The 24,347-nt window shown below is 42.4% G+C and overlaps 1 protein-coding gene across 1 annotated transcript in view; it reads left to right on the plus strand.

Annotated features, from left to right (window-relative positions):
* Positions 1 to 24,347, plus strand: part of BIRC6 (baculoviral IAP repeat containing 6) — a 338,471-nt gene that overhangs the window by 295,202 nt on the left and 18,922 nt on the right. The window contains 3 exon segments of the mRNA XM_030557127.1: positions 7,802 to 8,019; positions 11,527 to 11,688; positions 18,026 to 18,103. Of these exon segments, the coding sequence (XP_030412987.1) occupies positions 7,802 to 8,019; positions 11,527 to 11,688; positions 18,026 to 18,103 (458 nt within the window).

The following is a 24,347-nucleotide window of genomic DNA, read 5'->3' on the forward strand; positions in this document are numbered from 1 at the left end:
AAAAGCCACCGCAGGGACCCAAGGCGAACTTTTGAAGGTGCGCCCGAGAGCAGCTTACCAATCCCCTCTCTGGATCCACTTCATTTCCTCAACCGTCTCCGCCACTTCCTACCGTCATGGTCCCAGCTGACTTCGGATCGTTGGGTCCTGAGCACGGTGCAGTTTGGTTACCATCTTCAGTTTGTTTCTCCACCCCCCTCCCATCCTCCCTCCTCGTCCCTCTTCAGGGACCCCTCTCACGAGCAACTTATCGTCCAGGAGGTTCACAAGCTCCTGTCCATTGGGGCTATAGAGGAAGTGCCAAGGGAGCTAAGGGGCAAGGGGTTTTATTCCCGGTACTTCTTAATCCCCAAATCAAAAGGGGCCTACGACCCATCCTGGACCTGCGAGGCCTGAACAAATTCATCAAAAAGTTCAAGTTCCGCATGGTAACATTAGGAATCATCATTCCTTCCCTGGATTCAGGAGATTGGTACGCCGCTCTCGACATGAAGGATGCGTACTTCCACATTGCGATCTTCCCCCCGCACAGACGGTATCTCCGCTTTGTGGTGAATCAGGACCACTACCAGTTCACGGTCCTCCCCTTTGGGCTCTCCTCGGCCCCCCGGGTGTTCACCAAATGTATGGCGATCGTCGCTGCTGCCCTGCAACGTCGTCGTATCCATGTCTTCCCTTACCTCGACGACTGGCTCATCCGAGGCACGTCGGAAGAGCAGGTGACCGGACACATCGCCATCATCATGGAGCTGTTTGCGAGCCTAGGCCTGACCATCAATCCGGGCAAGTCCACTCTGGTGCCTACGCGGAGCATAGAATTCATAGGGGCAGTGCTGGACTCCAACCTCGCGACAGCCAGCCTCCCCCGGCACCGATTCCAAGCCATAGTGTCCATAGTCACAAGCCTGCGGGCCTTCCCGACCACATCTGCTCGAACGTGCCTCGCTCTCCTGGGGCACATGGCCGCATGCACCTTCGTCACCAGACACGCAAGACTCCGCATGCGCCCGTTGCAGACCTGGCTAGCGTCGGTCTATCGACCACGCAGGGATGCCATAGGCACAATTGTAACGATTCCACCGAATGTTCTAGGCTCCCTAGGCTGGTGGACAATGCCCTCCCAAGTGTGTGCGGGCCTCCCGTTTCACGCCCCACAGCCATCAGCGTCCCTGACAACGGACGCATCATCACTGGGCTGGGGGGCGCACCTGGGGACCCTGCGTACACAGGGCCTGTGGTCACAGAGAGAGTTGACTCTTCACATCAATGTGCGGGAGCTACGGGCCGTTCGCCTAGCATGCCAGACATTCCAACGCCATTTGCACGGTCGTTGTGTTGCGGTATTCACGGACAACACAACGGCCATGTATTACATCAACAAGCAGGGCGGGACCCGGTCCTCCTCGCTGTGTCAGGAAGCAATACGTCTGTGGGACTTTTGCATAGCCCACTCTATTCATCTAGTGGCCTCCTTTCTCCCGGGAGTGTGGAACACCCTGGCGGATCACCTGAGCAGATCCTTCCTGTCCCACGAATGGTCCATCCGTCCGGACATCCTCTATGTCATTTTCCAGAGGTGGGGGTTTCCCCAGATAGACCTGTTCGCCTCCAGATTGAACAGGAAATGCCAGGTGTTCTGCTCTCTGCAGGGCCGCTCCCCGGGCTCCCTGTCGGACGCGTTTCTCATACCGTGGACGGGTCGCCTTTGCTACGCCTTCCCACCCTTCCCTCTCGTCCATCGAATCCTGATCAAGGCCCGGAGAGACAAGGCCTGCCTCATCCTGATCGCTCCGGCGTGGCCGCGGCAACCTTGGTACACCATGCTGCTCGATCTCTCCCTGGCAAATCCGATTGCCCTACCTCTTTGGCCGGACCTGATCACACAGGACTTCGGCAGGATGCGCCATCCAGATTTACAATCCCTCCATCTGTCTGCATGGCTCCTGGCTGGTTAAGCCAATCCGAGTTGCGCTGTTCCGATGCAGTACAACAAGTGTTGTTGGGCAGCAGGAAGCCTTCCACGCGTTCAACCTACCTAGCAAAATGGAAACGCTTCTGCTGCTGGTGCAGTCAGCACAACCACGATCCACTCGCCGTACTAGTCCCCACCATCTTGGACTACGTGTGGTCTCTCAAGCAGCACGGCTTGGCGATCTCCTCTCTACGCGTCCACCTCGCGGCTATATCCACCTTCCACCCAGGCGAGGCTGGCAAGTCCGTCTTTTCTCACCCAATGGTGTCAAGATTTATCAAGGGCCTGGAGCGGCTCTACCCCCAGGTCAGACGGCCTACCCCTACTTGGGACCTGAACCTGGTTCTAACCAGACTCATGGCGCCTCCCTTCGAGCCCTTAGCCACATGCTCGCTGCTGTACCTATCCTGGAAGGTGGCCTTCCTAGTCGCTATTACATCGGCCCGGCGAGTCTCCGAGCTTCGGGCTCTGACCGTGGACCCTCCGTACACGGTGTTCCATAAGGACAAGGTACAGCTGCGACCGCACCCGGCGTTCCTCCCTAAGGTCGTTTCCGCCTTCCATATTAACCAAGACGTTTTCCTGCCAGTCTTTTACCCAAAGCCGCATTCATCCCGAAGAAAGCAACAGCTCCACTCCTTGGATGTCCGAAGAGCTCTCGCGTTCTACATTGAGAGAACAAAACCCTTCCGGCGTTCAACACAATTGTTTGTGGCAGTAGCAGAACGCATGAGAGGCATGGCAATCTCCTCCCAGCGTATCGCATCCTGGGTCACGTCCTGCATCAGGACATGTTACGACTTGGCCAGTGTGCCAACGGGACCCCTGACCGCCCATTCTACCAGGGCTCAGGCTTCATCGGCCGCGTTTTTGGCTCATGTCCCCATACAGGATATCTGCCGTGCGGCCACATGGTCTTCTGTGCACACCTTTGCATCACACTATGCGCTGGTACAGCAAGCTAGAGACGATGCCGCTTTTGGCGTAGCGGTTTTGCAGTCCGCAACGTCTCACTCCGACCCCACCGCCTAGGTAAGGCTTGGGAATCACCTGACTGGAATGGATATGAGCAAGCACTCGAAGAAGAAAAGACGGTTACTCACCTTTGTAACTGTTGTTCTTCGAGATGTGTTGCTCATATCCATTCCACACCCGCCCTCCTTCCCCACTGTCGGAGTAGCCGGCAAGAAGGAACTGAGGAGCGGGCGGGCCAGCAGGGGTATATATCCGGTGCCATGCCGGCGCCACTCCAGGGGGCGACCTGCTGGCCCACCGAGTGTTGCTAGGGTAAAAAGTCTCCGACGAACGTGCACGCGGCGCGCGCACACCTGACTGGAATGGATATGAGCAACACATCTCGAAGAACAACAGTTACAAAGGTGAGTAACCGTCTTTTTCTGCATCAGAGTGTTGCTCTTTTAAGACTTCTGAAAGCATTCTCTGCACCCCATCCCTCTCAGATTTTGGTACTTCCGATTCCTAAGCCTTCGGTTGAGTACCATAGCTATCTTTGGAAATCTCACATTGGTACCTTCTTTGTGTTTTGTCAGCTCTGCAGCAAAAGCGTTCTTAAAACGAACAACATGTACTGAGTCATCATCCGAGACTACTATAACATGAAATATATGACAGAATGCAGGTAAAATCGAGCCAGAGACATACAATTCTCCCCCAAGGAGTTCAGTCACAAATTTAATTAATACATTATTATTTAATTAACACGCCATCAGCATGGAAGCCCGTCCTCTGGAATGGTAGCTGAAGCAAGAAGGGGCATGTGAATGTTTAACAAAAGCCAGCTACAAAAGTGCCATGTGAACGCCTGTTCTCCCTTTCAGGTGATATTGTAAATAAGAAGCGAGCAACATTATTTCCCGCATATATAAAGAAACTTGTTTGTTGTAGCAGTTGGCTGAACAACAAGTAGGACTGAGAGGACTTGTAGCCTCTACAGTTTTACATTTTTGTTGTTTTGAGTGCAGTTATGTAACAAAAATTCTGCATTTGTAAATTGCACTTTCACGATAAAGAGATTGCACTGCAGTACTTGTATGAGGTGAATTGAAAGATACTACCTTGTTTACAAATATTTGCACTGTAAAAATGATCATCAAAAATAATATTAAGTGAGTAATGTACACTTTGTATTCTGTGTTGTAATTGAAATCAATATGTTTGAAAATGTAGAAAAACATCCAAAATATTTATAATAAATTTCAATTGGTATTCTGTCATTGTTTAATAGTGCGATTTAAAACTGCAGTTAATTGTGATTAATTTTTTTGAGTTATGCACTTGAGTTAACTGCGATTAATTAGTAGCCCTAGTCATGAATACTCACGTTACTGGGTATTCACACCAGAAATTTTTGCGGGCCTTCTTGAAAGCTCTCTGAGTATGGTAGCATGAAGAAGCAATAACATGGGACTTAAGTGTTTAATAATTGCATGAAATACACTAGGATGAAATTCAGTAAGAACAAATGTAAAGTACTACACTTAAGATGGAATAAGCAATTGCACAAATACGAAATGGGAAATGACTGCATAGGAGGAGTTCTCCAGAAAAGGATCTGGGGGTTACAGTGGATCACAAATTAAATAAGAGTCAACAATGTGGTGATGATGCCAAAAAACAAACACACTTCAGACTATATTAGCGGGACTGTTGTCAGCAAGACACGAGAAGTAATTCTTCCACTCTACACACCACTGTTAAGGCTTCAGCTGGAATACTGTGTCCAGTTCTGGGCACCATACTTTGGGAAAGATGTCGATAACTTAGAGAAAGTACAGAGGAGAGCAACAAACATTATAAAAGGTCTAGAAAACATGACATAAGAGGAAAGATGGAAAAAACTGAATTTGTTTCATCTGGAGAAGAGAAGACTGAGAGGAAGTATGGTAACAGTCTTCAAGTAGCAGCAAGGGAAATTTAGGTTAGACATTAGGAAAAACTTCCTAACTGTAAGGGTAGTTAAGCACTGGAACAAATTAATCAAGAAGATTGTGGAGTCTCAGTCATTGGAGATTTTAAGAACAGGTTAGCAAACACCTGTCAGGGATGCCTAGATAATACTTAGGGCTTCTCTATACTTAAAATGCTACTGTAGCATTTCAGTGTAGACACTGTCTATGCGTGAGGGCATCTCCCATCTGCATAAGTAATCCACCTCCCCGAGAGGCAGTAGCTAGGTTGATGGAAGAATTCTTTGGTTGCTCTAGTGCGGTGTACACCAAGGGTTAGGTCGGCTTAACTATGTCACTCTGGTGTGTGGATTTTTCATACACTTGAGTGATGTAGCTGGCTCAACCTAACTTTTCAGTGTAGACCAGGCTTTAGTCCTGCCTCAGTGCAGCAGATTGGATTTGATGACATACTGAGGTACTTTCCAGTCCTACATTTCTTTGATTTTTTATGAATCGTGCATAGTCATAGCAGTAGTCATTGTGTAAATAGTTTCTGAGATGTGAAAATATCTGAACCTACAGATAAGCTATTCTAATAATAATGAAAGAAAACTAGTAAAAAAAATCAGTCTTTCAAGGATAATTAATAAACAGAAAAGGGGGCTGAACTTGTTCATAAATTGTTGGGTGTGGATAGTTCTTCCCACGCTCACATCAAGCTTTCAACAGCCAGTAGGGACATGGGTCCATGTCAGAGGTCACAACCCTAGGCTTTGCAAAAACCTTACCTCAGGCCCAAAGCCTGCAGCTGAATCAGTATCGTTAGGCCCATCTTGACTTCAGTAGGGTTCCACTCTAGCACATGTGGTCTGTGCTTGTGGATCCAGTTCCAGGATCCGATCCTCAGTTAGCAAAATCAACCATAACTTAAGCAGAGAACTTGGCATTTGTCCTCCATGTCTCCCAGCATGGTTCATTAGTGAAAATATATACAAACCTTTTTGGTGGATTTCTGTAATATTTGTAAGATAATTCTTAGTAATTTTAATGAACATTTCAGTGAAAAATTGTTGAGGGGAAATGTTTTCTGAACTTCTAAAAAATGTATGGGTAGCATTAAAAAAAAATTAAATATTTATTGCTAGATGCTCTTGCTGGCTTATACACAAAATTTTCTTTTTATTTTATCAATTAATGTGTTCCGGTCCTATAAATCTTCACATGACTAATCTGAAATAGTCCATTTGATGTCAATGAGGACTATTCACATGGGTGACGTAGGGCTTGGCTACACTTGAAACTCCAAAGCGCTGCTGCAGCAGTGCTTTGAAGTGCAAGTGTGGTCGTGGCACCAGCGCTGGGGGAGAGCTCTCCCAGCGCTGCACGTACTCCACCTCCCCGTGAGGATTAGCTTGCAGCGCTGGGAGGCGCGCTCCCAGCGCTGGGGCACTGTTTACACTGGCACTTTGCAGCGCTGTAACTTGCTGCGCTCAGGGGGGTGTTTTTTCACATCCCTAAGCGAGAAAGTTGCAGCGCTGTAAAGTGCCAGTGTAGCCAAGGCCTAAAGGTTTGGAGGATTGGGTCCATGAAATGTGTGATTCGGGAGAGGGTGGGGAGGCGGGCAGGAAACTATCCTAAAAGTCAAAATACTGTATGAGAGAGTATTCTTGCAGTATTTCAGCCTCTAAAATAACAAGTACAAGAAATCATGTAGGATATTTGGTCTTGTAAAATTTTCAGTCCAGTATTTACCAGACCCTTCCTGGAGCTTGTAATAATCACAGAAACCTTCGTGAAGCTCCCAGGATTCAAAACTTTGCATCCTAAGTCCAAAGCTTTTCACCCATCCCTAAGAAAACAGTATGGTAATTCATGGTTCAAAACAAAGCTGTAGTATTTAGACCAAGTTGCTTTGTCTGACCGGAAAAACAAAACAAAACAAAACCCACCCACCCCCCAAAAAACAACCACTACCACTACCAAAAAAAATAAACAAACATCTTCCAAAAGTGAAAAAGCACTCTTTCTAGATCCCTTGTTTCAAAAAAGCACTTTTCAGATTAAACTCAACATTTCCCCAATAATTTACTTCTTGCCTCGGAGCATGAACAATTTCAGACAGAAGAGTTCTCTTTCTCAGAATATTTTAATGGTGGATCAAAGTCAGTCATAGTAGAAAAGCTTCCATAAACTTAATTACTGAATTCACTGCCATTCCTCTGTTACACAACATACAAGTTTGGGTGGGTGGGGGTTCAGAAAAAGAAGCCAGGACTATTATTGAAGGTGGCTTGACAAATCATTTGTTGTTTTGAGAGTAGTTTTTGTGTCACAAATCAAGGTCTTGCTGTCATTTTGGCTACATTATCTTTTATGTTAGTATCAATTTCTTTTTCAACTTATTGCCAATGAAAACAGAGAATGTAGCTGGGAGAGTTAGTGGTGCTATCTTTTCACCTTTGGCACCAAGAATCAAATTTCATTTAATGACAAATGATAAAAAAAAAAAATCTAGTCTTGTTCTAATCTTTTATGAATATTTACCCGTATTAAACATAGTTGGTTGTCTGCTCCAAATTTGATCCATGACTAGAATTGTTATTATTCTTTCCTTGGGACCACAATAACAGGAAGTTTTATAGATCAGAATTGAGCTGCATTAACATGGTTGGGCATGGAAGCTTGTAAACCTGCTGAACTATACTTGATTCTACCCAGTACTGCTTATGCTTCATTTTCTGTGGTCATTATATTAACTCACAAAACTGCCTAGAAAAGAGGAGTGACAGGGCAGTATATGTTTTGATTACATGGGATGTAACTTTTCAATGGGTATCAATCAGTTTGTCACTTTTTTAACATCAATCCATTAGTAACATTATTTTTCTGGTGCAATAAAATATTATTTTCACTATTCTAGATACATTTGAAATGGTTTCTGAAGATGATGATGGAAAACTAGTTTTTAAAGTAAATTACCACTACATGTCTCAGGTGAAAAATGCAAGTGATGCAAACAGTGCTGCCAGGGCTCGACGTCTTGCTCAAGAAGCTGTGACTCTTTCAACATCACTGCCACTTTCATCTTCATCCAGTGTCTTTGTACGCTGTGACGAGGAACGGCTTGATATCATGAAGGTAAGAAACAGAGGTGCTTTCTGACTCTTCACTCAGTAGAATAAACATTTAAGAGAATATTTTTAAATACTCATGAGAAACATGACTATTCAATTTACGATTTTAATTGTTGCCAATTGTAACTTCTAAATAAACTTCCCATAGGTGACTACAAAGTCCTAGGAACTTGGTATATATTCCATATCCATTCTCTGTGTGTTCACTTCTGTTAAAACTGGAGAGAGGGGCCAGATGAATGAAAGAAATAATAGATGCATAATTTTATTTTTGGGATTCTGTTCGAAGTGAGGTTCTGCTCTGAAAAGCAGAAAAAACATGGTATCTTGCAGTTCTACATCAATTTCTCAATAACTTCCATATAAAATAAGCCCAATTTACAAGTGAAGTCATCTCTTTTTTTCTAATTACTAGCCCTTGAGGCTTAGCCCAGGATTTGAAAATCAAGTCAGTTTCTTTCCTCCTTTTGACTAGCAATAGATCTGGGGGTCAGGACCCCTCAAGGGGTCGCAGATTTATTACATGAGGGGTCGCGAGCTGTCACCCTCCACCACAAACCCCACTTTGCTTCCAGCATTTATAATGGTATTAAATATATTAAAAAGTGTTTTTAATTAATAAAAAGGTCACACTTGGAGGCTTGCTGTGTGAAAGGGGTCACCAGTACAAAAGTCTGAGAACCCCTGCAATAGATTCTGCAGGCCAAAATTTGCCCATACATATACTCGTGCAACTCCATTACATTCAAAGTATACCATTAGTGGCTCCTGTTCAACCTCATTGCCTTCAGTGGGCTTGCAGAGGTATAGCTACACTGCAGTTAAACATTTGTGGCTGGCTCATGTCAGCTGACTCAGGCTTGCAGGGCTCAGGCTATGGGCTGTTTAACTGAGGTGTAGACATTTGGGCTCGGGCTAGCCCTGGGACCCTCCCCCCTCGCAGCATCCCAGAGCCTGTGCTCCAGTCCAATCCTGAACATTTGCATCTCAGGCCTGGTCTACGCTACGCGTTTATACCATTTTTAGCAGCGTTAAACCGATTTAACGCTGCACCCGTCCACACAACGAGGCCCTTTATATCGATGTAAAGGGCTCTTTAAACCGGTTTCTGTACTCCTCCCCGTCGAGAGGAGTAGCGCTGAAATTGGTATTACCATATTGGATTAGGGTTAAGGTGGCCGCAAATCGACGGTATTGGCCTCTGGGTGGTATCCCACAGTGCACCACTGTGACCGCTCTGGAAAGTCATCTGAACTCAGATGCACTGGGCAGGTAGACAGGAAAAGCCCCGCGAACTTTTGAATTGCATTTCCTGTTTTCCCAGTGTGGAGCTCTGATCAGCACGGGTGGCGGTGCAGTCCCAAATCCAAAAAGAGCTCCAGCATGGATCGTACGGGAGATACTGGATCTGATCGCTGAATGGGGAAAGAAATCTGTTCTATCAGAGCTCCGTTACAGAAGACGAAATGACAAAGCATTTGAAAAAACACAGAGGCCACAGCACAGTGCTGTGTGACAAGCATAACAGAAAGCCAAAGAATCAAATGGATGCTCATGGAGAAAGGGAGGGGGGGGACTGAGGACTCCAGCTATCCCACAGTCCCCGGAGTCTCCGAAAAACATTTGCATTCTTGGCTGAGCTCCCAATGCCTGTCGGGTCAAACACATTGTCCGGGGTGGTTCAGGGTATATCTCGTCAATTTACTCCTCCTCCCCCCTCCGTGAAAGAAAAGGGAAAAAAAAATCGTTTCTTGACTTTTTTCAGTGTCACCGTATGTCTACTGCATGCTGCTGGTAGACACGATGCTGGAGCAATGAACAGCAGCATCCTCTCCCCTCCCCTTCCCGGTGGTAGACGGTACAATATGACTGCTATCCATCAGCAGCAGCAGCCCGTGAGTGCTCCTGGCTGGCCTCAGGTGAGGTCGGCCGGGGGCGCCTGGGTAAAAATAGGAATGACTCACGGTCATTTCCGGCTGATGGTACAGAATGGCTGGTAACCATCCTCATCATAGCAACTGAGGGCTGAGTTCCATCAGCCCTCCCCCCGCCCCTTTCATGTCTAAAGAAAAGATTCTGTACTGCCTGGACTATCATAGCAGCGGGATGCTGGGCTCCTCTCCCCCCCACCGTTTAATGTCCTGCCTGGACTATCATAGCAGCTGGAGGCTGCCTCCCCCTTCTTTTATCTCACTAAAAAGTCAGTGTTTCTTATTCCTGCATTCTTTATTACTTCATCACACAAATGGGGGACACTGCCACGGTAGCCCAGAAGGGTTGGGGGATAAGGGAATCAACGGGTGAAGTTGTTGCAGGGGCACCCCCCCATGAATGGCATGCAGCTCATCATTTCTGCGGGATCTGACACAGAGCAGCTGTGCTCTCTGGTTCTCTGATACACTGGTTCTCTAATACACTTGCCCCATATTCTAGGCAGGACTGACTCTATTTTTAGATAAACCATAAAGAGGGATTGACTCGGGGAGTCATTCCCATTTTTGTCATTGCGCCCCTGGCCAACCTCAGCTACGGCCAGCCAGGAGCACCCATGACAGCAGCAGACAGTACAGAACGACTGATAACCGTCATCTTATCGCCAATTTACAATGGCACAGTAGACGGTACAGAACAACTGGTAACCATCTCTGCTACCTTGCAATGGCAAATGAATGCTGCTGTGTAGCACTGCAGTACTGCCTCTGTCAGCGGCATCCAGTACACATACGGTGACAGTGACAAAAGGCAAAACGGGCTCCATGGTTGCCATGCTATGGCATATGGCCAGGGAAAAATGATTGTCTGCCGTTGCTTTCATGGAGGAAGGCATGAGTGACGACATTTACCCAGAATCACCCGCGACACTGTTTTTGCACCATCATGCATTGGGATCTCAACCCAGAATTCCAATGGGCGAGGGAGACTGCGGAAACTATGGGATAGCTACGGGATAGCTACCCACAGTGCAACACTCCGGAAATCGACGCTAGCCTCGGTACATGGACGCACACTGCCGAATTAATGTGCTTAGTATGGCTGCATGCACTCGACTTTATACAATCTGTTTTACAAAACTGGTTTATGTAAAATCGGAATAATCCCGTAGTGTAGACATATCCTCAGTTAAACAGCCCTGTAGTCCAAGCCCTGCGAGCCTGAGTCAGCTGATATGCACCAACCAAGGGTGTTTAACTGCAGTATAGACCCACTCAGAATGATCCTCTAATTGGTATTAATAAACAATCTATTCCTGATGTACAAAAAAAGGCGTAGACTTAGCTTCCTCTGAATTGCTTTGGACGGGTAGTGCTACCAGAAGAGAGAGACATTAACAACTTGGATTTATCACTAACGCAACCAGGTTAGACACATTTGTAAGATGATGACATTTTTATGTAGGTATTATTTTTCAAAGTAGAACTGGAGGTGAAAAAAGTTTATCCTGTAACCTCTAAAGATACCAATTATAAAATTTTTAAAACTGCAGTTTGTCACATTTCTTTTTATGTGATAGGTGCTCATAACTGGCCCAGCAGACACCCCTTATGCAAATGGATGCTTTGAATTTGACGTCTATTTTCCACAAGACTATCCTAATTCACCTCCACTTGTGAATCTGGAAACTACTGGAGGCCATAGTGTGAGGTTTAATCCAAACCTTTACAATGATGGCAAGGTAATGTGCATTGAACTTAGTTCTCATGATGAAATGCAGTGTTCAAGTATATTTTATGGTATGTCTGTCTGTCCTGCTGCCCTGCTTTGTGTTGTGTTAGCAACAAAGTGAAATGGACAAGAATCTTGCTTGTGCCTGTGTGTTTGCTCATTATATCTCAACCATAGTTAAGAGGTGAAAGTTATTTTAAAATTCTCTACTGTAACCGGGGTGGATTTGATTTAAATCACTAGTCAGGAAGACTCAATTTAATCATGGTTTTCTACATAAAAGTGCATTCTTGTTGATTGTTATAACCTTAATACATATTCTTCACAACTCAGGGATAGATATAGGTTTCATTTTTAGAAGGTACACACGATACATTTTTAAACAGTGATTTATTTTGAAAACTTTTCAGATTAGTTTTACAGCTATATCAGAAAATGAATGATTGTTTGGTTATTTCATTTACCAAAGGTAATTGAAGCAGATGTTTATTAAATCATTAGGAGGTGAACTATCTCCAATTCAACAGGTTAATCATTAATATTTGGAGGATTTTCTTGCCATGCTGTATTAGGAGAACATCACCCGACAGAAATTTAAGTTGTTTTATTTAACTAAAACAATGTTAAGTATTCTGGATTTTTTTTCTTCAACAGCAAACCTATAATATTTTAACAAAACAAGCATATGTCCCTCACTTCTCGCATTTATCTCCAGACTTCTTCTCCTTGTCTAGGTCTGTTCCACCCCCAACAATCTTCTAGTCATTGAACTTTTTGAAACTTTGCACTTTTAGGGAGAGGTAAGGGACTGACTCTGCGTACACAAATTTGCAGAGGGACAATAGAGTTGAGGTTTGTTATTTCTCACCTCTATTTATTTAATTATTTATTTAATTATTTATTTTAAAACATTTTGTTGTTAACAAGCATGTTATCTCTAGAGACAAATCCAATTTGACAGCTGCAAAACTAAGCATCTCTGATGGCATCTTCTAGACTGAGCACTTGGTCCCATTGGGTAGATAGAAAGATTAACCTAAATAATCTGTACAGAAGCTTGTGGAACCCCATAAGATTGAGTCCCTAATCCATGAACTGTTGGAACTCATTTACAAAACTTTTCTTAAACTTTACATGAATATATTGTCTCATACTATAGAATTAGAATTTATAATCCCTATTCCATTGTGAGATATCTGAGCTATCATGTGTCTTTATTAAAACTATCTTTGCTTTTTTCCTCAAAAAACATTTTATCAAAAAAATTGGATTTTTTTTATATTTTATTTTTTTAAAAATCATTGATTTTTATCTACCCTGACTGTAACTCACAGCAACTGCACAGAGGAAGAGCAAACCAGGAAAGTGTGAAATTTGCAAGTTTCATACAGACAGAATTTGTGTGCTGCCTTTGCATGAGAGAGAGAACTTTTTAATAAATGTGCAGTTTATCATTAATTGTACTATGTATACATTAATATATCTTATTTTTTATTTTATGCACCATATATGCAGAAGTGCTAATTTATTTTTCCTCCTTGAATCCAAGGTTATCAGCTATTCTTAACTAATATATTGGTGAGGGCTCTCAACGGCTCCCAGAAGCTGCTTGTTAAAATTTGCCTTCCAAACTGAAAGGACATTGGGTTGACTTCCCTATTACTAATGGAATTCACCCCTTCTCTGGATACTGTCAGAAATGACTTACCCTGAGGCTTTTTTTCCGTGTAGTATGGACCAGATTGCAACAATTCAGTGTTGTGTTTTTTCAATATTTCCCATCCGAGGGGGAGAACTGCAAACCTCACTAGAAGGTCATCATCTATTCCCTCTTCCTCACCAGATTTCATAGGCTGCGCACTTGTGTTATGTTATCAGTATCCAAAGAGCCCAAGTCACTTTTGAAAATGGGATTTAGGCTCCTGAATATCTTAGCGTAAAATTTTCAAAACCACAGAAGTCTTATTGAAAGTCAAGGGACTTGTGTTCCTAAATTGCCAGGTCACTTTTGAAAATGTGATTTAGGCCAAATCATTCAGGTGCTTTAGGAAATTTTACCTTTAGTCTCTCTGCCTCAGTTGCCCATTTTCTAAAATAGGGACAGTAGTATTTCTCTGCCTCACGGGGGTGTTGAGACACTCAAATACAGGTGTCAGCAACCTTTCAGAAGTGGAGTGTCAAGTCTTCATTTATTCACTCTATTTTAAGGTTTCACATGCCAGTAATACATTTTAACGTTTGTAGAAGGTCTCTTTCCATAAGTCTATAATATATAACTAAACTGTTGTTGTATGTAAAGTAAATAAGGTTTTTAAAATGTTTAAGAAGCTTCATGTAAAATTAAATTAAAATGCAGAGCGCCTCCCCCCCCCCCACCCCGACTGGTGGCCAGGACCTGGGCAGTGTAAGTGCCTCTGAAAATCAATTTGCATGCCATAGGTTGCCTACCCCTGCTCAAATACTTCTGTAATGCAGGCCACGTAATTACCTACGATATGTAAATAGATAGATATACACCTCTAACTCGATATAACGATGTCCTTGGGAGCCAAAAAATCTTACCGCGTTATAGGTGAAACCGTGTTATATTGAACTTGCTTTGATCCACCAGAGTGCGCAGCCCTGCCCCCCTGGAGCACTGCTTTACCGCATTATATCCAAATTTGTGTTATATCGGGTGGTGTTATATCGAGGTAGCGGTGTACTTGAGAACCCTGGCAATAATATTCCTCAGACACCAACAAGCAGCTAATTCTTCCTTTCTCCAGTGGGAATTTTCAAGGGGGTGCTCAAAATAATCTGAGGATGCTCACTAATGGGGTTCCTTCATAGGTCCCAGGGTGTTGATCGCATGTGAAAGAGGAATGCAAACTGTCTTTTTGTTCTCCATAAACTACTCTTGCGTAACTTTTAATATTCATCACACTTGACTTTCCTCCACCGCTGCTACAGGGACTCTGAAAGAGGCTGCTTAAAGCAGACAAGCTTCTGGGACCCTATTGACAATGCTCACCTGCCATTGCATGTTGCTGCCTCTCGGGTGGCACCTGACAATATTTCAGAACGCTTTGAGGGAGGCCCCTTTTCAGTGTATGGGACGTAAGGAAAGGCCTTCATTTGGGCTGAACCTCTGACACTCAGGATCTCCTTGAACTCCTACTCTCATACTCCCCCTACTCAATCCCTTTCCTTGATTTTGTTCTAGTCTTATCTAGTTTCAGACATTCCCCTGTCTTCAATACAAAAGTGCTGTTGAAAAAGAGAGTCCAGATCTGTCATAAGCATTCATAGACTCTAGGACTGGAAGGGACCTCGAGAGGTCATCAAGTCCAGTCTCCTGCCCTCATGGCAGGACCAAATACTGTCTAGATCATCCCTGATAGACATTTATCTAACCTACTCTTAAATTTTTATCTCCAGAGATGGAGATTCCTCAACCTCCCTAGGCAATTTATTCCAGTGTTTTTAACCACCCTGACAGTTAGGAACTTTTTCCTAATGTCCAACCTAAATCTCCCTTGCTGCAGTTTAAGCCCATTGCTTCTTGTTCTATCTTTAGAGGCTAAGGTGAACGAGTTTTCTCCCTCCTCCTGATGACACCCTTTTAGATATCTGAAAACTGCTTTCATGTCCCCTCTCAGTCTTCTCTTTTCCAAACTAAAGAAACCCAATTCTTTCAGCCTTTCGTCGTAGGTCATGTTCTCAAGACCTCCAATCATTCTTGTTGCTCTTCTCTGGACCCTCTCCAATTTCTCCACATCTTTCTTGAAATGCGGTGCCCAAAACTGGACACAATACTCCAGTTGAGGCCTAACCAGTGCAGAGTAGAGCAGAAGAATGACTTCTCGTGTCTTGCTCACAGCACACCTGTTAATGCATCCTAGAATTACGTTTGCTTTTTTTGCAATAGCATCACACTGTTGACTCATATTTAGCTAGTGGTCCACTATAACCCCTAGATCCCTTTCTGCTGTACTCCTTCCTAGACAGTCTCTTCCCATTCTGTATGTGTGAAACTGATTGTTCCTTCCTAAGTGGAGCACTTTGCATTTGTCTTTATTAAACTTCATCCGGTTTACCTCAGACCATTTCTCCAATTTGTCCAGATCATTTTGAATTATGACCCTGTCCTCCAAAGCAGTTGCAATCCCTCCCAGTTTGATATCACCTGCAAACTTAATAAGCGTATTTTCTATGCCACCATCTAAGTCGTTGATGAAGATATTGAACAGAGCCAGTCCCAAAACAGACACCTGCGGAACCCCACTTGTTATACCTTTCCAGCAGGATTGGGAACCATTAATAACTATTCTCTGAGTACAGTTATCTAGCCAGTTATGCACCCACTTTATAGTAGCCCCATCTAAATTGTATTTGCCTAGTTTATAAGAATATCATGTGAGACTGTATCAAATGCCTTACTAAAGTCTAGGTATACCACATCCACTGCTTCTCCCTTATCCACAAGACTCGTTATCCTATCAAAGCTATCAGATTGGTTGACTCGATTTGTTCTTTACAAATCCATGCTGGCTATTCCCTATCACCTTACCACCTTCCAAGTGTTTGCAGATGATTTCCTTAATTACTTGCTCCATTATCTTCCCTGGCACAGAAGTTAAACTAACTGGTCTGTAGTTTCCTGGGTTGTTTTTTGTTTCCCTTTTTATAGATGGGCACTATATTTGCCCTTTTCCAGTCTTCTGGAATCTCACTGTTTCCCATGATTTTCCAAAGACAGTAGCTAGAAGCTCAGATACCTCCTCTATTAGCTCCTTGAGTATTCTAGGAGGCATTTCATCAGGCCCTGGTGATTTGCAGGCATCTAACTTTTCTAAGTGATTTTTAACTTGTTCTTTTTTTATTTTATCTTCTAAACCTACCCCCTTCCTATTAGCATTCACTATGTTAGGCATTCCTTCAGAATTCTCAGTGAAGACCGAAACAGAGAAGTCATTAAGCATCTCTGCCATTTTCAAGTTTCCTGTTACTGTTTCTCCCTCTCACTGAGCAGTGGGCCTACCCTGTCCTTGGTCTTCCTCTTGCTTCTAATGTATTAATAAAAAGTCTTCTTGTTTCCCTTTATTCCCATAGCTAATTTGAGCTCATTTTGTGCCTTTGCCTTTCTAATCTTGCCCCTGCATTCCTGTGTTGTTTGCCTATATTCATCCTTTGTAATCTGACCTAGTTTCCATTTTTGATATGACTCCTTTTCATTTTGTAGGTCATGCAAGATCTCGTGGTTAAGCCAAGGTGGTCTTTTGCCATATTTTCTATCTTTCCTACCCAGCAGAATATCTTGTTTTGGGGCCCTTAATAGTGTCCCTTAGAAAAACTGCCAGCTCTCCTCAGTTGTTTTTCCCCTCAGTCTTGATTCCCATGGGACCTTACCTGTCAGCTCTCTGAGCTTACCAAAGTCCGCCTTCCTTAAATCCATTGTCTCTATTTTGCTGTACTCCCTTCTACCCTCCCTTAGAATTGCAAACTCTATGATTTCATGATCACTTTCACCCAAGCTGCCTTCTACTTTCAATTTCTCAACGAGTTCCTCCCTGTTTGTTAAAATCAAGTCTAGAACAGCTTCCTCCCAGTAGCTTTTTCAACCTTCTGAAATAAAAAGTTGTCTGCAATGCAGTCCAAGAACTTATTGGATAGTCTGTGCCCCGCGGTGTTATTTTCTCAACATATATCTGGATAGTTGAAGTTCCCCATCACCACCAAATCTTGGGCTTTGGATGATTTTGTTAGTTGTTTAAAAAAAGCCTCATCCACCTCTTCCACCTGGTTAGGTGGCCTGTAGTAGACTCCTAGCACATCACCCGTGTTTTTTACCCCTTTTAGCCTAACCCAGAGACTCTCAACACTTCCGTCTCCTATGTCCATCTCCACCTCAGTTCAAAAATGTTCATGCTCTCTTGATATCGGTGTGTGTGATAGCGTTCACCTATATTGTTTGGCTTAATAGTTTCCTTTTTTTTTTAATGTATTTTTAACGGAAGGCAGGGAAGAATTCATTACATTCTCAGGGATATTGAATTTGTGTGATGCATACATTTTGGAACCTCCAGAGTTTGAGACTTTTTTCTGTGATTTTTTTTTTCAATTTCTCTGTTTCATTCATTTGCTAGTATACTGTCCTAGTTGAACTTTGTCTATAATTTTTATAGCTTAATTTGGCTGCAATTTCAAAGTTTGATTTTCAAAAAGATCTAATCTGTCATAGTTCACAATATATTTTGATGCCTACAAATCCCTATTAGTTTTAAAATGTTGTTGTGTTAATTTAACTATGCAGAGTTTGTCCCTGTGCATTTTATGTTCTATCTTATTACAAATTTTATCTACAGGTCTGTTTAAGCATACTTAACACATGGCATGGAAGACCAGAAGAAAAGTGGAATCCCCAGACTTCAAGTTTTTTGCAAGTAAGCATTTTTCCTCCTTTTCAAAATATGTTGTGTAAGAACAAATAAACATCTGAAAAATGTCTGCTCTTTCCTTAGCTTTTCTTCCTTAGAACTTTAAACAACTTTTTTCTTCATAAAATACCATGGACAAAAGAAATTTATTACTTTTCTATTTTGCCTATGGAAATCTCTGGCTAACTACCAGCCCCTCACTGAACAATGAAAGTGCTGTAGAAAATTTAATGACTGTTGGTCATCAATTAGATTTCTTATTATTTTGGAATGGAATTAATATACTGTAAATGTCCCACACTGAGTCAGTCCTCCTTATCATTGATTTCTTCTATTTAAACATTCACTCATTGCACCCAGAAGCTGTATGGGATACTATAACAATCTTTATGTACTTATTTCCAGCCAATTTCCAACTAGCAGCTACAGTCCCCAAAATAAAATACTAATATGGATTTAGCAAAACCTGAATTGAAAAATCATCATCTTATAGCTGGCCATAGTATGATTTTTGTTCTAGTATTTTTTAACAGCTGCAAATAACAAAAGGAAGTAGCTTGTTGAATTACAGCACTGTAACTAATAATATGAATACCTGTGTATTCTAATATTCATTGGGCTAGCACCTTTGGAAAAGAGAGAATCTAAAACACATATAGATTTATAAATGTCAGGACTTGACAGTCAAGATTTCTCAAGAGTAACAAACTAACATCTTGTGTTCAAGAGTTTAAATGTAAATTACTGGCAACCTTGAGCTAGTTAAGTCTTTTAATTCGGTGTACTTTGAGGGCTTGTTTTCATGTATGTGATTGCGCCACTGTAGCACTTTAGTGAAGACGCTGCTATGCCAACAGGAGAGCTTCTCCCATTGGCATAGTTAATCCACCTCCCTGGGAGGCGGTTGCTGTGTCCATGGGAGAAGCTCTTCCATTAACATAGCATTATCTACATGGGGGGGGGGGAGTTAGGTCAGTATAACTACGTCACTCGGGTATGTGGATTTTTCACACCTCCGAGTGACATAATTATACCAATATAGGTCTGTAGTGTAGACCTTGCCTCAGAAGAAGCAAGAGAAATTATTACTCAAGAGCTATCCCTTGCCCCTGCACTGATTAGTTCTGGAAGCAGCCCCAGTTCATTTCTCCTTGGCTGAAAGAAGGATGGCAGTTATGGCCTTTGATGGCGGAAGGGTAGAAATCAGGTAGAAATAGGGGGAGATATCTGGACACTGAAAGGGGTGAGAGAGGACTCCTACCCACTGAGTGTGGAAATATTACTGTTTATATGCTAGCTTTTGTCTCTGGGAACCTAGCTTGACATCCTACTTTACTTCATAAGAGAAGTTAAAAGCATAGTGAATATTTTGACAATTTAACATACAATGCTTTTATATGAGGAGAAAGTCATTCTGATTATGATTGAGGCTCAGTGCGTAGCAAGCTGACTTATATTCAAGCATTTGCCCAACTTCCCCCATGTAGATTTTTGGAGATATTTTCCCTTCCGGGGACTGGAAGTCTGAAATTAGGCCCCAGTCCTGCAAAGATTTGCACACTTGCTTAAATTTACATAGTGTGTGTGTGTGTGTGTGTGTGTGTGTGTGTGTGTGTGTGTGTGTACACACACACAGTATGTAAATATATATATAATATTTGAAAAAAATAAATTGTGCTAGTTACAGGGGAACTGTTGACGTAAAATCAAGACAAATTCAAAACTTAAGCTAAAGTAATTTCATGTACTTCAATTACCCCGCCACATTTTCCTATCTTTTAACTTCTTCTATTTCTATTGTACACCAGCCCCCTGCTAGAACGCGGGGTTTTGGATCCGTGCGCGGTCCCGCGTTAACGTGGGGACCATGTTACCATGGATTCCGGTGAAGATAATTAAATTTGGGATCCATGCGTGGTCCCGTGCTATCACCGAATTCGCGCTATAAAGATGCACGTTCTAGCGAGGGTCTGCTGTATATGATGCATTCACATTAACAGGAAAACCAGTAAAAATGATAGTACAGAGTGTTGTCAAAAGCAGAGTAAACTAATTGACTAAAAGAGGGTTTTTTCCCCTAATGTTTCATTTACAAAAGTGTTAAGTGTTACTTGTCACAATAGTGGAGAAACAGTTTTCAGAGAGAAGTTTAACTTTAAACAGAGTCTGTTAGGGGTCTTCCAGCACTGAAATGTGGTGTTTTGTTTTGGAGATCTGAAAAGGCGGGGCTGGGGGACTTCAGATGAAACATACTGATAAAATCTAGTTAAGTCAAAAATAAGACCTCTCTTTGAGATCTCTCTTTCAAGAGTCAGAGGAACAAATAATGGAGGACTCCCGGAAGGCTGAAGTTGTAAATAACTACCTTTCCAATTTTAAACAAAAATGGGAAGAGGAATTATGAGCAAGCAAATGCAGGTGACAGTTCGGAAGATCCCCAAGTTTCAATAAAACCTCATAAAGTTAACTACGTATTAGCCAAGCTAGAAAAGATAAGATCCAAATGTTGTAAACAAATGGACAAAGAAATTATGTGAAAGTGACCAATACTTTTTTATACACCTTGGAAACAGATAACAGTCCCTGATTTGAGACTACAAAATGTGGCTTCAGACTTCAGAAGGAAGGACAGGGAACCCTCATTCTTTTTGTAACACATGAACTGTAAAAATAAAAGGGGAATGTTCATAAAGGTGTTGAAATATTCTACACAGTCACTGCTTAAATTGTTTCCAGCGTATTAGCTACAGAGTTGACAAAATCGATTACAGGATGAAAATAATAATCTTTATCAGTGTGGGCTCTTCATATTCCCACTGTGATGAGGCACCATAAGCCTTGGGAGCCTTCTGTGAACACAGAGCATATTATAGGTACTGGGATTCTGAGAAAAGGGGGACTCAGTCCTCTGGGATTCCTACTATTGCTGCACCAGGGCCTTTCTTGACCCATTCTCCAACTCCAAAGTTGATGGAGTTGGCTGGTGCTGGTCTTTCAATGCTAGGGCCTTCCTCAGTGATTGTGCCTGGTGAAACCTCAAAGGTTGGTGCCAATTACGCTTGCAGCACTAGAGAAAGCTACAGAGGTTCAGTCCTCTTCGAACAGCAGTAAGTCCTCAGCCATCTCTAGTTAATTCTAAATTTATGGGAGGCCCCGGGAGCTTAGGTTCTCTACTGTAAAGCATAACGTTAAGAGAAAGCAGAGAAATGAGAATTCCTTGGTGCCCGGGGAATCAAGCGCTCTAACAAGAAAAGGCATTCTATGGATCAGAGATGGGACCAGTCCGTGGTGCTGGAAGTTTTGGTTCTAAATGTTCTGTCTCCAGTGCAGATGCTGAAGACACCATCTGCTGCTTCTCTTGATGCTGACCTCACTTCCCTACTGCTAATGCCTAGATTAACCAGCTTTGAGGGCCAATTTATCTCTGGATAGATCAAGAAGTTAGTTGGTCCCTCATTATGGGCTTTTAGTTTCAGGGACAATTTGATTGAGCACAGTGCCATCTGGGATGTACTTTGCAGCTTCTTTCTCTAGACAGCTCCTAGAACAAGGACTGAGGTTCTTGGTTTGTGCTCATAAGAGCTTCTAGTCTCAATCCTTTTAAGCTTCATGGTATGATCTTGTGCCTTACCACCCTGTGGTGTTGTGGCAGGTTCCTTGTTTCCCTCATTAGGCTTCTCAGTGTTGTAGGAAAAGGCCTAGATCTCCAGGCTTGTCTCATTTATTTCCTTTCCAAGAGATCATGGGGTCATTTTTCTTGAACTTCTTTCTATTTTTAGTTGTTGGGTTTTTTTACTGTTATTTCTTGGTGGTGTATGCATTGTACATTTGCTTCTGAGTATACAAAAAACTGTTTACAAGAAGCATAAATTATGAGACTGTGTAAGTGAGCCTGCATATATTTAATATTTATATCTATAGCCAAAGGTTTGGGTCCCACTTTTTTCATATATTGTGGGAAGACGTAGAGGAACTGTGTGACAAATGAATTATACAAGACATAGGACAAATTGTTATTGGTATAGTGTAGATTTCACAGGAATAGGTAATTCTTGTTTTTAAAAAAATTAGCACAATGCTCTAACATACCGTTATTAATTTTCAGAATGCTAAAGGCAGCCTTTGTTAGCTCATTTTAATATTCTCTTAAAGGCTGCTATAATTGGACATTTAATAAAGAATACTGGTTTGTGACTATAGGGAGTTAACCAGATTCATGACCAGTAGTTTGTTAATGGTTTTGCTAATAAATTCCTGTAAAAGGACTGTTCTGGGGGAAAATACATAATTTCAATGTTGCTGATCAGCTTAGTTTTCCACAGAGCCATCTAATTAGCATTTTGAAAGGACTGCAAAGCAGAAAGTGTTTTGTTGTTTTGGTTTTAAAACCTGGACATAATTGCTGCAAAATGCCATTGTTTGCTGCAGATTACCTTCTTTATCATCCTGGTATGGTAATGGCACGAAATTTTCTTCTCTGCAAGAATCTATGTTTTTTAACTTCATATTTTTTGTGCTGTGTATGGGATTGGACATTAAAGTAGCACGGCAGATAAAGGATTAACTTTAGAAAATAATTTCAGAAGGTTGAAATTTAACACAAGAAAACATTCTGTAAATATCTAAGTGGAAAAGTCCAGTTTGCTGGTTTGTGGGTTGTTTTTTTTTTAAAACAGTTAAGGCTTGAGATTCCTCTCAAACATCAAGAGAGCGTTACCATGTATTCTACGATATCTGTTATATTGTGATTGAGACATAGGGTTTTACTATATGCTTCAATGAAATCAACATTCTATCGTAATTTTGGAAAGTTTCTCTTTCTGACAGTCGGGGGCGGCTCCAGGCACCAGCGCAGCAAGCACATGCCTAGGGCGGCGAGCTGCGGGGGGCGGCAGTCAGGCAGCCTTCGGCAGCATTTCTGGGGGAGGTCTGCCAGTCCCGTAGCTTCGGTGGCAATTCGGCAGCGGGTGCACCAAAGGCGCGGGACCAGCAGATCACCCGCAGAGCTGCCGCCAAATCCGCGGGACCAGCGGACCTCCCACAGAAATGCTGCCGAAGGCTGCCTGACTGCCATGCTTGAGGTTGCAAAAATCATAAGAGCTGTCCCTGCTGACAGTATCAAAATATGAATACACAACACCCTGCTGACTGTAGTTGTTGAATAAGTAGTAATAGGGGAGATAATTCAACAAAATCGTTCTGATTTTAAAGGTATTTCTGATTCTCATAATATTCTCTTTCCTTAAGATAGTGAATATGACTGGACATATGGTAATAACTGTGAGACAACATATAATTGTCACATATCTAGCAGTATCACAAGGGGGACTGGTAGCAAAATGTAAAGTCTACAGTCCAGAGGTGAGACTATCGTAACTGATAAGCATAACAATCTTTTCATGTAAAGAGTGCAGATAGGTAATGATTGTCAATAAGTAATTGTTAGTTCTGTTAACTGGTATTCTAGTATTTGTGGTCTGCTTTTGTGTCCTAATCTGGCCATAAGTAGAATGTTTTGAAGAAATTAAACAGAAATTTACATTTGATAAATGGATTTCTATTATTAACTAGCCCCAGAGTGTGATTATTTTCCTAAAAAATCTAAGAATTACCACAATCAGGTGAATAGCTTAATAAGCTACTGGAACATTATCAACCTAATGACACATGAAGAATGCAACACCCCATGAACACTGTTCGTGCTAATAAATGGTACATGACTGTCTTGTCTAGGCTGTTGAATAATTCCAAAGTTTGAGCCTTCGGCATAACAGATACAGAATATCCAGCTCACAGCCTGTCAAATACTGGCTTTATATGTTGTATTGCGGAAAAGACCTGGAATAACAGAAAAAAAACTGGGAAATAAACACACCTGCAAAACTTAATACTGCATGTAAAGAAATTCATTGTGTGGCTTTTTTCCCCAAAATGAGAGGCACTATTTAGGTACTTAAATGGCTCCCATCACTGCCAATACCTGATTGCCTCCCAGCTGTACGAAAATAGGAGTAGCATTATTTCTTCCTTCCTTCCAAGTCTGTAGAAGAAATACACATTAGTTGGCTTTGCTTGCTTGTTTATGATTGTGTCTAAGTGAGTGAGGGAAGAAATTGAGGGGAAAAAAAGTGAAGCCAAAGAAATAAATTTTTACATTTAGTTGTGAAACTGGTAACTCACTGGTCATTCTCATTTCTTGTAGGAGTGAGTTCCATAGTCTAGGAGCAGAGTCTGTGAAAGTTCTGTCTCC

This window comes from Gopherus evgoodei, chromosome 3, assembly GCF_007399415.2.
Source record: "Gopherus evgoodei ecotype Sinaloan lineage chromosome 3, rGopEvg1_v1.p, whole genome shotgun sequence".
NCBI lineage: Eukaryota > Metazoa > Chordata > Testudines > Testudinidae > Gopherus > Gopherus evgoodei.